General features: G+C 35.5%; 1 protein-coding gene across 3 annotated transcripts in view; it reads right to left on the reverse strand.

Moving 5' to 3' along the window:
* The window catches only part of spock1 (SPARC (osteonectin), cwcv and kazal like domains proteoglycan 1), a 314,102-nt gene that overhangs the window by 31,186 nt on the left and 268,269 nt on the right, over nucleotides 1-14,647 (reverse strand). For all 3 annotated transcript variants that reach the window (XM_072912464.1, XM_061930578.1, XM_061930579.2), the window contains one exon: nucleotides 2,202-2,321. In XM_072912464.1, coding sequence (XP_072768565.1) covers nucleotides 2,202-2,321 — 120 coding nt within the window. The remainder of the gene's footprint in view (nucleotides 1-2,201; nucleotides 2,322-14,647) is intronic.

The following is a 14,647-nucleotide window of genomic DNA, read 5'->3' on the forward strand; positions in this document are numbered from 1 at the left end:
GAACATTTGTGCAATATTATGACAAAAGTTAACATTTTACTCAATAACAGTCGCAATTTTACAAGAAAAGCTGAACATTTTGGCAATTTTATGAAAAGAGTCGTAATTTTACCCGACAAAAGTCACACTTTTATAAGAAATCTTTAAAATGTTGGCAGTATTATAAAAATAATCCGAATTTTACCGGCAAAATTATGACAAAAGTCATCATTTTACTTAAAAAAACGTCACTATTTCACAAGAACGACAAATAAAATTGGCAATATTGTGATAAAAGTCAGAATTGTATATAACAAATGTCACCATTTTGCAGCAAAAAGTAATAATTTTGCATAAAAAAGTAATAATTTCACGAGAAAATATTGCAATATTACAGAAACAGAAAGAATACCAGAAATTGTTCCCGATTTTATCAGAAAAAAAGTGGATACATTCATTATTGACTTCAAGTTATTGCAATATGTCTCTATATACATATATATATATATATATATATATATATATATATATATATATATGTTTTTAATTATTTCGGCCAAAGGGGGCGCATTTCAATTTCTTACACACACTTGTTATTTCATATGTTGACCAGAGGGGGAGCACTTTGAAAACCGACACACAGTCAATTTGAAAAATCCCTCGTTTTTGGGACCACCCTCATTTTGATAGATTTCACCAGCAGGGGTGCAAATGAGACATTCTCTATTAGATGCAATGTTATTGGGACCATGATTTATGTCATCACTTGTTCACACCTCCTCATATGGAAGCTACTTTTCCTTGCTGATGTCTTAAGAAGGGTGGAAATACAAGAAGACAAACACACACACACACACACACACACACACACACACACACACACACACACACACACACACACACACACACACACACACACACACACACACACACACACACACACTCTTGTATTTGTTACCTTCTTGAGACCTCTGAAAAATGGCTACCTCTTTTCGGACCACCCTTTTTAGATATATAAAGATGTGTATTTACAACATTAATAATATATACATACTATGCACACACAAAAAAAGTAAGCTTTGTTATATTTTGTTGTTGTTGTAATTTTTGTTTGTAATTGGTTTTTAATCTTCATTATTTACTTCAAGTTATTACAGTATGTCTCTATATATGTAATCATTTATTTTTTTTGTAATTATTTTTGGCCAAAGGGGGGACATTTCAAAGTCTTACACACACTTATTATTACATATGTTGGCCAGAGGGGGAGCACTTCAATTTCTTACACACACTTGCTATTTCATATGTTGACCAGAGGGGGCACATTTCAATTTCTTACACACAATTGTTATTTCATATGTTGGCCAGAGGGGGAGCCCTTCAATTTCTTACACACACTTGTTATTTTATATGTTGGCCAGAGGGGGCACATTTCAATTTCTTACACACACTTGCTATTTCATATGTTGACGAGAGGGGGCACATTTACATTTCTTACACACACTTGTTATTTCATATGTTGGCCAGAGGGGGCACATTTAAATTTCTTACACACACTTGTTATTTCATATGTTGGCCAGAGGGGGAGCACTTCAATTTCTTACACACACTTGTTATTTCATATGTTGACAAGAGGGGGAGCACTTTGATTTCTTACACACACTTGTTATTTCATATGTTGGCCAAAGGGGGAGCACTTCAATTTCTTACACACACTTGTTATTTCATATGTTGGCCAGAGGGGGAGCACTTCAATTTCTTACACACACTTGTTATTTCATATGTTGGCCAGAGGGGGAACACTTCGATTTCTTATAAACACTTGTTATTTCATATGTTGACCAGAGGGGGAGCACTTTTAAAAGCGACTCACAGTCAATTTGAAAAAGCCCTCCTTTTTGGGACCACCCTAATGTTGATAGATTTCACCACCAGGGGTGCAAATGAGACATTCTCTATTAGATACCATACCATACCATACCATATCACATTTATTTATAAATGCAATGGTTTTCCTTATTGGGACCATGATTTATGTCCTAACTTGTTCACCGGTCCTCATTTGGAAGCTACTTTTCCTTGTTGATGTCTCAAGAAGGGTAGAAATACAAGAACACACACACACACACACACACACACACACACACACACACACACACACACACACACACACACACACACACACACACACACACTACAGTAGGGAAGGCTAATGTACTCACGTCCAATGGCTGAGTCTGAGCTGTCAGAGGATTTGAGGTCTCTGTTGGCGTCGAGGTGAAGAACTCCAAACCAGTCCTTGAGTCTGGCAGCCAGACTGTGGAGCTCTGCATCAGTGCACACTACACACACACACACACACACACACACACACACACACACACACACACAAATGCACAAAAACACAATGCATGCGTCAGAGAGGAGAGTATCAACTGGGAAAAAAACTATATTTTCAACACCTCCACACAGAAACTTTTCATATTAAGCATTCAACATGTAACCATGCTAATACACCAACATTGTCTCAGTACCACGTCTTTCAGGACACTGGTTCTACAAAATCCAAAACCAGTGAAGTCGGCACGTTGTGTAAATGGTAAATAAAAACAGAATACAATGATTTGCAAATCCTTTTCAACTAATATTCAATTGAATAGACTGCAAAGACAAGATATTTAACGTTCGAACTGAGAAACTAAATAATTGTTTGCAAATAAACATTAACTTAGAATTTATTGGCAACAACACATTGCAAAAAAGTTGGCACACGCCCATGGAGACGCTCCACATTCATGACATCATATGCTCCAAACTGTGCTATTTTGTTATGTTGTGGACTATGCAGCAGACAAACATGTAAACCACCATTTCTGAGCGAAATAGAGGTGCGATCTAGTCAACCGAACCTAATTTCAGCATGCCAAAGGGTGTTGTGATGGTGTGTGTGGAATGATCCAGTTGCAAGAAAATGCATATTGCATGAAGTAAAAAAAAACTAACAACAAGAACCAACTAACGCTGTAATCAGCCAAAATTATAAAATTATATTGCTAAAGATACAACATGGGGAATATGTTTTTATTTACGACAATCCAAGTATGTTGACACGCACACGGACAGACAATTCCGTAACACTTTAGTATGGGGAAGACATATTCACCATTAATTAGTTGCTTATTAACATGCAAATTAGTAACATATTGGCTCTTACCATGAATTGATTAACGTGGACCCCGACTTAAACAAGTTGAAAAACTTATTCGGGTGTTACCATTTAGTGGTCAATTGTACGGAATATGTACTGTATTGTGCAATCTACTAATACAAGTTTCAATCAATCAATCAATCAATCTTAATTAGCCATTATTAAGTACTTATTAATGCCTTATTCTGCATGGCCGCCTTATACAACCAGTAAGCCATTAACTAAGAGTCTTCCCTCAATAAACTCAGAATTATTGCTTTTTAGTAACCCTAACCCAAACCCTAACCCTAACCCTAACCCTGATATGTTTCCCAAATGTCCAAATAACTCTAAATTAAGTCTTTGTTACTTTATTAAGCAACTAATTATGTAAGTAGGTATGGTTGGGATACAAACAAAAACATATACTTTGACATTTAGGGCAGACAACAGATATATGATGTATGTGAATATGATGTGATGGATAGGAATGTCTGATGCTGGATGTCAAAAAAAATAAAAAAATGAAATAAAATAAAATAAAATACTAATAATAATAAGCAACTAATTAATGGTGAGTATGTTCCCCATACTAAGGTGTTACCGACAATTCTATGTCCCTCGCCTGTCAGTGCGATTGCTTATCAATCAGCTTTAGAATAGAATAGAATAGAATAGAATAAAATAGAAAGTACTTTATTGATCCCTGGGGGAAATTCAGCACCACAGTTCGCTCACAATAGACGATAAACACTTAGGTATTTTTTTACATGTGAATAATATAAATCTATGATACAGCATTATTCACATGTGAATAATATAAATACAGTCTATTATACAGCATTATTCACATGTGAATAATATAAATACAGTCTATTAAACAGCATTATTCACATGTGAATAATATAAATACAGTCTATTATACAGCATTATTCACATGTGATTAATATAAATACAGTCTATTATACAGCATTATTAACATGTGAATAATATAAATACAGTCTATTATACAGCATTATTCACATGTGAATAATATAAATACAGTCTATTATACAGCATTATTCACATGTGAATAATATAAATACAGTCTATTATCCAGCATTATTCACACGTGAATTATATACATACAGTCTATTAAACAGCATTATTCACATGTGAATAATATAAATACAGTCTATTATCCAGCATTATTCACATGTGAATAATATAAATACAGTCTATTATCCAGCATTATTCACATGTGAATAATATAAATACAGTCTATTATACAGCATTATTCACACGTGAATTATATAAATACAGTCCATTATACAGCATTATTCACATGTGAATAATATAAATACAGTCAATTATACAGCATTATTCACATGTGAATAATATAAATACAGTCTATTATACAGCATTATTCACATGTGAACAACAAAAATACAGTCTATTATACAGCATTATTCACATGTGAATAACAAATAGTCTATTATACAGCATTATTCACACGTGGCGACTTGTCCAGGGTGTACCCCGCCTTCCGCCCGATTGTAGCTGAGATAGGCTTCAGCGCCCCCCCTCGCGACCCCGAAGGGAATAAGCGGTAAAAAATGGATGGATGGATGGATAATATAAATACAGTCTATTATACAGCATTATTCACATGTGAATACTATAAATACAGTCTATTATACAGCACTATTCACATGTGAATAATATAAATACAGTTTATTATTCAGCAATATTCACATGTGAATAATATAAATACAGTCTATTATCCAGCATTATTCACATGTGAATAATATAAATACAGTCTATTATCCAGCATTATTCACATGTGAATAATATAAATACAGTCTATTATCCAGCATTATTCACATGTGAATAATATAAATACAGTCTATTATACAGCATTATTCACACGTGAATTATATAAATACAGTCCATTATACAGCATTATTCACATGTGAATAATATAAATACAGTCAATTATACAGCATTATTCACATGTGAATAATATAAATACAGTCTATTATACAGCATTATTCACATGTGAACAACAAAAATACAGTCTATTATACAGCATTATTCACATGTGAATAACAAATAGTCTATTATACAGCATTATTCACACGTGGCGACTTGTCCAGGGTGTACCCCGCCTTCCGCCCGATTGTAGCTGAGATAGGCTTCAGCGCCCCCCCTCGCAACCCCGAAGGGAATAAGCGGTAGAAAATGGATGGATGGATGGATAATATAAATACAGTCTATTATACAGCATTATTCACATGTGAATACTATAAATACAGTCTATTATACAGCACTATTCACATGTGAATAATATAAATACAGTTTATTATACAGCAATATTCACATGTGAATACTATAAATACAGTCTACTATACAGCATTATTCACATGTGAATAATATAAATACAGTCTATTATCCAGCATTATTCACACGTGAATTATATACATACAGTCTATTAAACAGCATTATTCACATGTGAATAATATAAATACAGTCTATTATCCAGCATTATTCACATGTGAATAATATAAATACAGTCTATTATCCAGCATTATTCACATGTGAATAATATAAATACAGTCTATTATACAGCATTATTCACACGTGAATTATATAAATACAGTCCATTACACAGCATTATTCACATGTGAATAATATAAATACAGTCAATTATACAGCATTATTCACATGTGAATAATATAAATACAGTCTATTATACAGCATTATTCACATGTGAACAACAAAAATACAGTCTATTATACAGCATTATTCACATGTGAATAATATAAATAGAGTCTATTATACAGCATTATTCACATGTGAATAATATAAATACAGTCTATTATACAGCATTATTCACATGTGAATAATATAAATACAGTCTATTATACAGCATTATTCACATGTGAATAATATAAATACAGTCTATTATACAGCATTATTCACATGTGAATAATATAAATACAGTCCATTATACAGCATGATTCACATGTGAATAATATAAATACAGTCTATTATACAGCATTATTCGCATGTGAATAATATAAATACAGTCTATTATACAGCATTATTCACATGTGAATAACATAAATACAGTCTATTATACAGCATTATTCACATGTGAATACTATAAATACAGTCTATTATACAGTATTATTCACATGTGAATAATATAAATACAGTCTATTATCCAGCATTATTCACATGTGAATAATATAAATACAGTCTATTATACAGCATTATTCACATGTGAATACTATAAATACAGTCTATTATACAGCATTATTCACATGTGAATACTATAAATACTGTCTATTATACAGCATTATTCACATGTGAATAACATAAATACAGTCTATTATACAGCATTATTCACATGTGAATAACATAAATACAATCTCTTATACTGCATTATTCGGATGTGAATAATATGAATACAGTCTATTATACAGCATTATTCACATGTGAATAATATAAATACAGTCTATTATACAGCATTATTCACATGTGAATAATATAAATACAGTCTATTATACAGCATTATTCACATGTGAATAATATAAATACAGTCTATTATACAGCATTATTCACATGTGAATACTATAAATACAGTCTATTATACAGCATTATTCACATGTGAATACTATAAATACAGTCTATTATACAGCATTATTCACATGTGAATACTATAAATACTGTCTATTATACAGCATTATTCACATGTGAATAACATAAATGCATTATACATTTAAGTACAGCCAAAAAGGAACATATGCATTATACAGTCTGATGGCTGTCGTTCCGTGTTGCATTTTGTGCTTTCCGAGCGCCATCAAGTTTGCACCTGTTTAATACACGCAAACCTTTAGTAGATCAGGCCCTTCGTGTGCTACCAGGAACACTTCCTGTTTATTTATTGCCGTTTTGTGGGTTTTTCTCCTGCCTCAATTCCAAGTCTCCTAGGACTAGGAAAAGTCCAAACCAAGAGAGCCTCACTTTAGTGGTGTGTGAGTGACAAATAGCAACAACTTAAATTATTCTTGTCTTCTCGTCTCTCATGATTGTGAACGACAGGCGAAATAAAAAAAATAAATAAAAAAATCCGTTCCCCTTTAAGTTTCTTTGCTGTTGTGTGCAGCAAGTCAACCAGCAGTGTGTCCACTGACTTATTGTGTTGTGTCTAACTTGCAACTTTCCAGTTGACCGACTTGCCCCCCCTGCGTGTGTTTCTGTCTTAGAATTTCTCCAGTAAGTCCTTTAGTGCCACCACCTGCAGCAGAGATAAAAGTTCAAAAATACAAACAGCTTAGAATGATCCACTTTCATCTCCCGAATGAAACGGGAGTGGGTTCTCTTTTCTGAAGTCCAAACACAAAGAAAAACCAGTAATACATTTTCCTCTGAATATATATATATATATTTTTCTTCATCGCCTCGCATTCCTTCACGGCCCCGGCTTGTTCATTTTCCATCTTGTGCTCGATATATTTTCCCCAGCTCCGTACAATCATGGCCTGTACCTAACTCACATTTCTCCCGACTTGGAGCAGCGCTTTGATATACCTGCCTGCTCTGTTTCTCTCGCTCGCCTAAATTGCTTTGAGTGCTTCATTTCCCATCTCTCCCCTTACACATCCCCTTATAAACTCCAAAGATAAGTGCTTCTGTGTCTGGCTTTGATATCTACTCGCCCTGTCCTCCTCCTTCTCCTGATTTGGCTGCTAGTACTGCTTTCCATCTCACCTTCTCCAGTCTCAACACACGTCGAAATAGGCCCTCTTTTGCCTCGCTCTTGGTACCGTGCACATTTCTACAGACAGACAACTAGTGTGCCGTGAGTTTTAGTCTGGTGTGCCGTGGGAGAATATCTAATTTCACCTATTTAGGTTCAAAATAATTATTTGCAAACCAGTAATTATAGTCTGCAAATGATGTGTTGTTGTTGTTGAGTGTCTGCGCTGTTTTTCGGAGTATAAGTCGCTCCGGAGTATACATCGCACCGGCCGAAAATGCATAATAAAGAAGGAAATAAACATATATAAGTCGCATTTTTGGGGGAAATTTATTTGATAAAACCCAACACCAAGAATATACATTTGAAAGGCAATTTAAAATTAAAGCTGCAAGCAGCGATGGACGGGATCGACTTTGAAGGCTCATAAAATCCAAACCGGAGCAGTAATTAAAACTCTTTCAACAACTTTTAATCAGAAGGGTTCTATCTCTCTCCTGTGCTAATTTGAAGCCGACACGACAAACCTGCTCAGAGGAGATAATGTTTGAAAAAAGGTGACTGTTTTTACACAACTTTTGTTTTGAAGGGGGAATTGCAAACTTCCTGTTGATTTTTGCTGGGGGTTGTCAGTGTATGAAATATAGGTCTAAGTGAGACCTACATAGAGGTTTTTGTTTCAAGTCTCTACGGCATTCCTACTGGGAGTTACAGGCAGTTTTGTCTGTGTTTTCTTCCTAGGGGGCGCTAGAGCGCAATTTTGAGTTTTGGGGTTTGTTTTTTTTGATTAGATCGCAATTTTCGCCAGTCCTGATGTGAGTGTCCAATTTGGTGAGTTTTGAAGCATGTTAAGGGGGTCAAATTACAGCTCAAAGAGGCGGCGGTATAATAATAAAACGCTAGAAATACAATAGAGTCCTCTGTCCCAAAGGGACTCGGTCCCTAATAAATAAAGAATAGTGAACAACAGGCTGAATAAGTGTACCTTATATGAGGCATAAATAACCAACTAAGAACGTGCCTGGTATGTTAACGTAACATATTATGGTAAGAGTCAAATAATTCAAATAACTATAACATATACTATTATACAGCATTATTCACATGTGAATAATGCTGTATAATAGCCTGTATTTATATTATTTACATGTGAATAATGCTGTATAATAGACTGTATTTATGTTATTGACATGTGAATAATGCTGTATAATAGACTGTATTTATATTATTCACATGTGAACAATGCTGTATAATAGACTGTATTTATAATATTCACATGTGAATAATGCTGTATAATAGACTGTATTTATATTATTCACATGTGAATAATGCTGTATAATAGACTGTATTTATATTATTCTCATGTGAATAATGCTGTATAATAGACTGTATTTATATTATTCACATGTGAATAATGCTGTATAATAGACTGTATTTATATTATTCTCATGTGAATAATGCTGTATAATAGACTGTATTTATATTATTCACATGTGAATAATGCTGTATAATAGACTGTATTTATATTATTCTCATGTGAATAATGCTGTATAATAGACTGTATTTATATTATTCACATGTGAATAATGCTGTATAATAGACTGTATTTATATTATTCTCATGTGAATAATGCTGTATAATAGACTGTATTTATATTATTCACATGTGAATAATGCTGTATAACAGACTGTATTTATATTATTCACATGTATTTTTTCCGTTCTGGTCATCTTTTGGGTGCTGCGGTTGTACTCTTTTCAACAAGTCAACGCTAAAGAGACTTCAGATTGTACAAAATTCAGCTGGCAGACTTTAGACCGGTGCACCCAGAACAGCCCACATCACTCCCATCTTATCCAGCTTTCATTGGCTTCCGGTCAAATTCCGCATTGAGTTTTAAGATTTTAGTCCTGACTTTCCGTGCGTTGCATGGTGGGGACCCTCAGCACGTCACTGACTTGCTATGCCCCTACTCTTCAGGACGCAGCCTCCGGTCTTCAGGCCAGGGTCTTCTAAAGATCCCCAAAAAAATCATTTTAAAACCCGTGGAGACCTGGCATTCCAAGCTACAGCTCTACAGACTCTGGAACAACTTGCACCAGTCCCTCCGTGATCTTGACTGTGTGGATGCGTTTACCTCCGAGGACAAAGCTACGAACAATGGGAGACCGGGCTTTCTGCTCCGCCGCTCCCAGTCTGTGGAACGCTCTCCCTCACCCCCTGAGGGCACCACAGACTGTGGATGCTTTTAAAAAAGGCTTAAAAACCTTTTTTTTTTTTTTTTTTTTTTAAAAAAAAGCCCTTTTTTTATTTAGATATATGAATACTAGTTCTCGCTATTAGGCTGTTCTAGTTTTTATTTTTATTATCTTTTTATTTTTTTAATACACTGTAGCACTTTGAGGTTGTTTGCTCAATGTAAAGTGCTTTTTACAAATAAAATCTATTATTGGTGTTGACGCGTTTACCTCCGAGGACAAAGCTACGAACAATGGGAGACCGGGCTTTCTGCTCCGCCGCTCCCAGTCTGTGGAACGCTCTCCCTCACCCCCTGAGGGCACCGCAGACTGTGGATGCTTTTAAAAAAGGGCTTAAAAACCTTTTTTTTTTTTTTTTTTTTTAATCCTTTTTTTTTTTTTAGATATATGCATACTAGTTCTAGCTATTAGGCTGTTCTAGTTTTGATTTTTATTATCTTTTTATTTTGTAATACACTGTAGTACTTTGAGGTTGTTTGCTCAATGTAAAGTGCTTTTTACAAATAAAATCTATTATTGATCTTGACTGTGTTGACGCGTTTACCTCCGAGGACAAAGCTACGAACAATGGGAGACCGGGTTTTCTGCACCACCGCTCCCAGTCTGTGGAACGCTCTTCCTGACCCCCTGAGGGCACCACAGACTGTGGATGCTTTTAAAAAAGGCTTAAAAACCTTTTTTTTTTTTTTTTTAGATATATGCATACTAGTTCTAGCTATTAGGCTGTTCTAGTTTTTATTTTTATTATCTTTTTATTTTTTAATACACTGTAGCACTTTGAGGTTGTTTGCTCAATATAAAGTGCTTTTTACAAATAAAATCTATAATTATTAATAAGAAACATTTGAAAAATTTTCTTTTTAGTAAATCTTTTAGTTAATGCACCTTTTTAATCCACTTTGTATCCTTTTATGATGTTGCCCCTGTTGTTTTAATTGAATTGTGTACATGTTTTGTACAGCGCTTTGTGACTTTATCTGTGGAAATGTACTTACTTAATTACTCACGTCATGTAATTTAGATTGAAAAAATCAGTTTTTGAACATTTGCCAATCCACATTGATCGCGATGCATGGGACAAATCAATGTATCAGCACACCCCCAATATACAGGCGCTTAAGTGGGCTCAGCTCTGCAGACACGCTTGGAAACTCTATTACTTTTTTAGGGCTCATTATCATGTTGGAAACAGCCCAGGTTCCAAATGGAGTGGATCAAGGTCCGTTTTACAACGCAACAACTCATGTTTCTCTAAATGCTCCTCACACCATGATACTTCCTTTCACCACTCTTGTCAGTAGGAATTTATCAATACCTATACCAAATACCGAAATCCCTTACCAATACCGATATTTATCGTTACTCTTAACGGTACTGTATGTAATTTGGCCTAAATGAAGTTTTGAAAAGATGCCAGAAAACACTTAGCTCTCCAAGTACCACTATAATGACCAACATTTAACTACAGTAGCATAGTAGGCCTAAGTATTCATGAAAAAAAAACACGCAGAAGTTATATTTAACATGTACAAAACCCAAAACCAGTAAATAAAAAGAAAATACAATGATTTGCAAATCCTTCTCAACTTTTTATTCAATTGAATAGACTGCAAAGACAAGATATTTAACGTTCGAACTGGAAAACCTTGTTATTTTTTGCAAATATTAGCTCATTTGCAACTTGTTTCAAAAAAGCTGGCACAAGTGGCAAAAAAAGACTGAGAACCAAACACTTATTTGGAACATCCCACAGGTGAACAGGCTAATTTGGGAACGGGTGGGTGCCATGATTGGGTATTGTTGCGTTTTGGACCAGTTGTTCCTCCCAGGGAATTCAAAGTCACAAGTCGCTCCCAAGCTCTTTACGACACTTAAAGCTGAGTAGAAAAACCACCAGAGACAGAATAGGTATTTTGTAATATATTTGCAAAGCTTTGCATATATATTCAGACCAGTCCAGCATAGAACATTCAATTGCGTCGCCAAGATGGTCTGCCCCGCCCGACCAAACCCTCTCCCCTCTTAAGTCCCTGGCAGTCATGTCTCTCTAGCCAAAACAAATGCCCATTATCGCTCTTTCTAACATTCCAAAGCTTCAAGGTTAACACACACAGTTTACTTGCAGACAAACAAAAAGAGAACAAATGGAAAAACACGAGCTGTTTTCAAATATGACTATGAAATAAAAGAAGTAACACTTAAATTCGGATATATGTAAATATCTGCCTCGGACAGTATACAAGCAGCTTCCATGAAATACTCAGTCATTCACAAACAAGGATGGGGCGAGGGTCACCACTTTGTCAACATATGCCTGAGCAAATTCTTTATAACAACATTTCTCAACCAGCTATTGCAAGGAATTTAGGGATTTCACCATCTACGGTCCGTAATATCATCAAAAGGTTCAGAGAATCGGGAGAAATCACTGCACGTAAGCGATGATATTTCTGACCTTCGATCCCTCAGGCGGTACCGCATCAAAAAGCGACATCGATGTGTAAAGGATATCACCACATGGGCTCAGGAACACTTCAGAAAATGACTGTCAGTAACTACAGTTTGTCGCTACATCTGTAAGTGCAAGTTAAAACTCTACTGTGCAAAGCCAAAGCCATTTATCAACAACACCCGAGGGCCCGAGCTCATCTAAGATGGACTGAGGCAAAGTGGAAAAGTGTTCTGACGAGTCCACATTTCAAATTGTTTTTGGAAACTGTGGACGTCGTGTCCTCCAGACCAAAGAGGTAAAGAACCATCCGGACTGTTCTAGGCACAAAGTTCAAAAGCCAGCATCTGTGATGGTATGGGGGTGTATTAGTGCCCAAGACATGGGTAACTTACACATCTATGAAGGCACCATTAATGCTGAAAGGTACATACAGGTTTTGGAGCTACATATGTTGCCATCCAAGCTACATCTTTTTCATGGACGCCCCTGCTTATTTCAGCAAGACAATACCAAGCCACATTCAGCACGTGTTACAACAGCGTGGCTTCGTAAAAAAAAGAGTGCGGGTACTTTCCTGGCGCCGCCTGCAGTCCAGACCTGTCTCCCATCGAAAATGTGTGGCACATTACGGACTGAAGCTCTACATAAAACAAGAATGGAAACAATTCCACTTTCAAAGCTTCAACAATTAGTTTCCTCAGTTCCCAATCGTTTATTGAGTGTTGTTAAAAGAAAAGGTGATGTAACCCAGTGGTGAACATGCCCTTTCCCAACTAGTTAATTATTATTTGCAAAAAAAAAAAGTTTATGAGTTTGAACATGAAATATGTTGTCTTTGTAGTGCATTCAATTGAATATGGGTTGAAAATGATTCGAAAATCATTGTATTCCGTTTATATTTACATCTAACACAATTTCCCAACTCATATGGAAACGGGGTTTGTACATAGATTTGGACTACTTCAATACAGTTCATTCAAACAGTGTTTGATGGAGTTGAGGTCGGGGTTCACTTACTTTGTGGACATGTCACAATCATCCTAGAAAATTTGCACACATTTGGAAGTAAATAATCGGCCAAAATGTCTTTGTAGGTAAGACGAAAAACAAAAAGAAGTAAAAGGTCAACCCTCTATTGATTAATTCATTAACAATGTCGCTTTGTGTGTTGTTTAAGAGGAAACAAGTCTGGAGCTGGTGCCAGAAGAAAGGATGGTCTTCTTCACCTTGAGACGCCAAGAAAGGCGGAGGTGAGGGGACACTTCTTAACAAGCCGGGAGGAGATAGGAGTAAGGCGGGTCAACTTCATTAAAAAAAAAAAAGATACAACCGTATTTTGGATTTAGTTTGCCCTTTGACACCGGCCGCGATCTCACCGGCGGCGAGACGCAGCCCAGATAATTATCAGGTGTTCTTTTTCAGACGTCCAACAAGGTGCTCCTCGCGGGGCTATAATGACAACACTCAAAGGTTATCGGGAAAATGGAAACATATATATTGTACGTCGTAGGAGCAGACTACAGCAGGATTGGAAATGACAGTAACTCCAATAGGAGTTGCAGTAACTTGTTTTGATGACATACTTTTTTTTTTTTTAAATGTGCTGACTGGGACTGATCCATCAAATGGTTAATTATTCATATACTATATATGTGTATACAAAACCCAAAACCAGTGAAGTTGTCACGTTGTGTAAATGGTAAATAAAAACAGAATACAATGATTTGCAAATCATTTTCAACTTATATTCAATTGAATGGACTGCAAAGACAACATATTTAATGTTGGAACTGAGAAACTTTATTTTTTTTGTGCAAATAATCATTAAAAAATTTGGCACAGGGGCATTTTTTACCACTGTGTTACATGGCCTTTCCTTTTAAAAACACTCAGTAAACGTTTGGGAACTGAGGAGACACATTTTTTAAGCTTCTCAGGTGGAATTCTTTCCCATTCTTGCTTGATGTACAGCTTAAGTTGTTCAACAGTCCGGGGGTCTCCTTTGTGGTATTTTAGGCTTCATA

Source organism: Nerophis lumbriciformis, linkage group LG36 (assembly GCF_033978685.3).
Source record: "Nerophis lumbriciformis linkage group LG36, RoL_Nlum_v2.1, whole genome shotgun sequence".
In the NCBI taxonomy this organism is placed as follows: Eukaryota; Metazoa; Chordata; class Actinopteri; order Syngnathiformes; family Syngnathidae; genus Nerophis; species Nerophis lumbriciformis.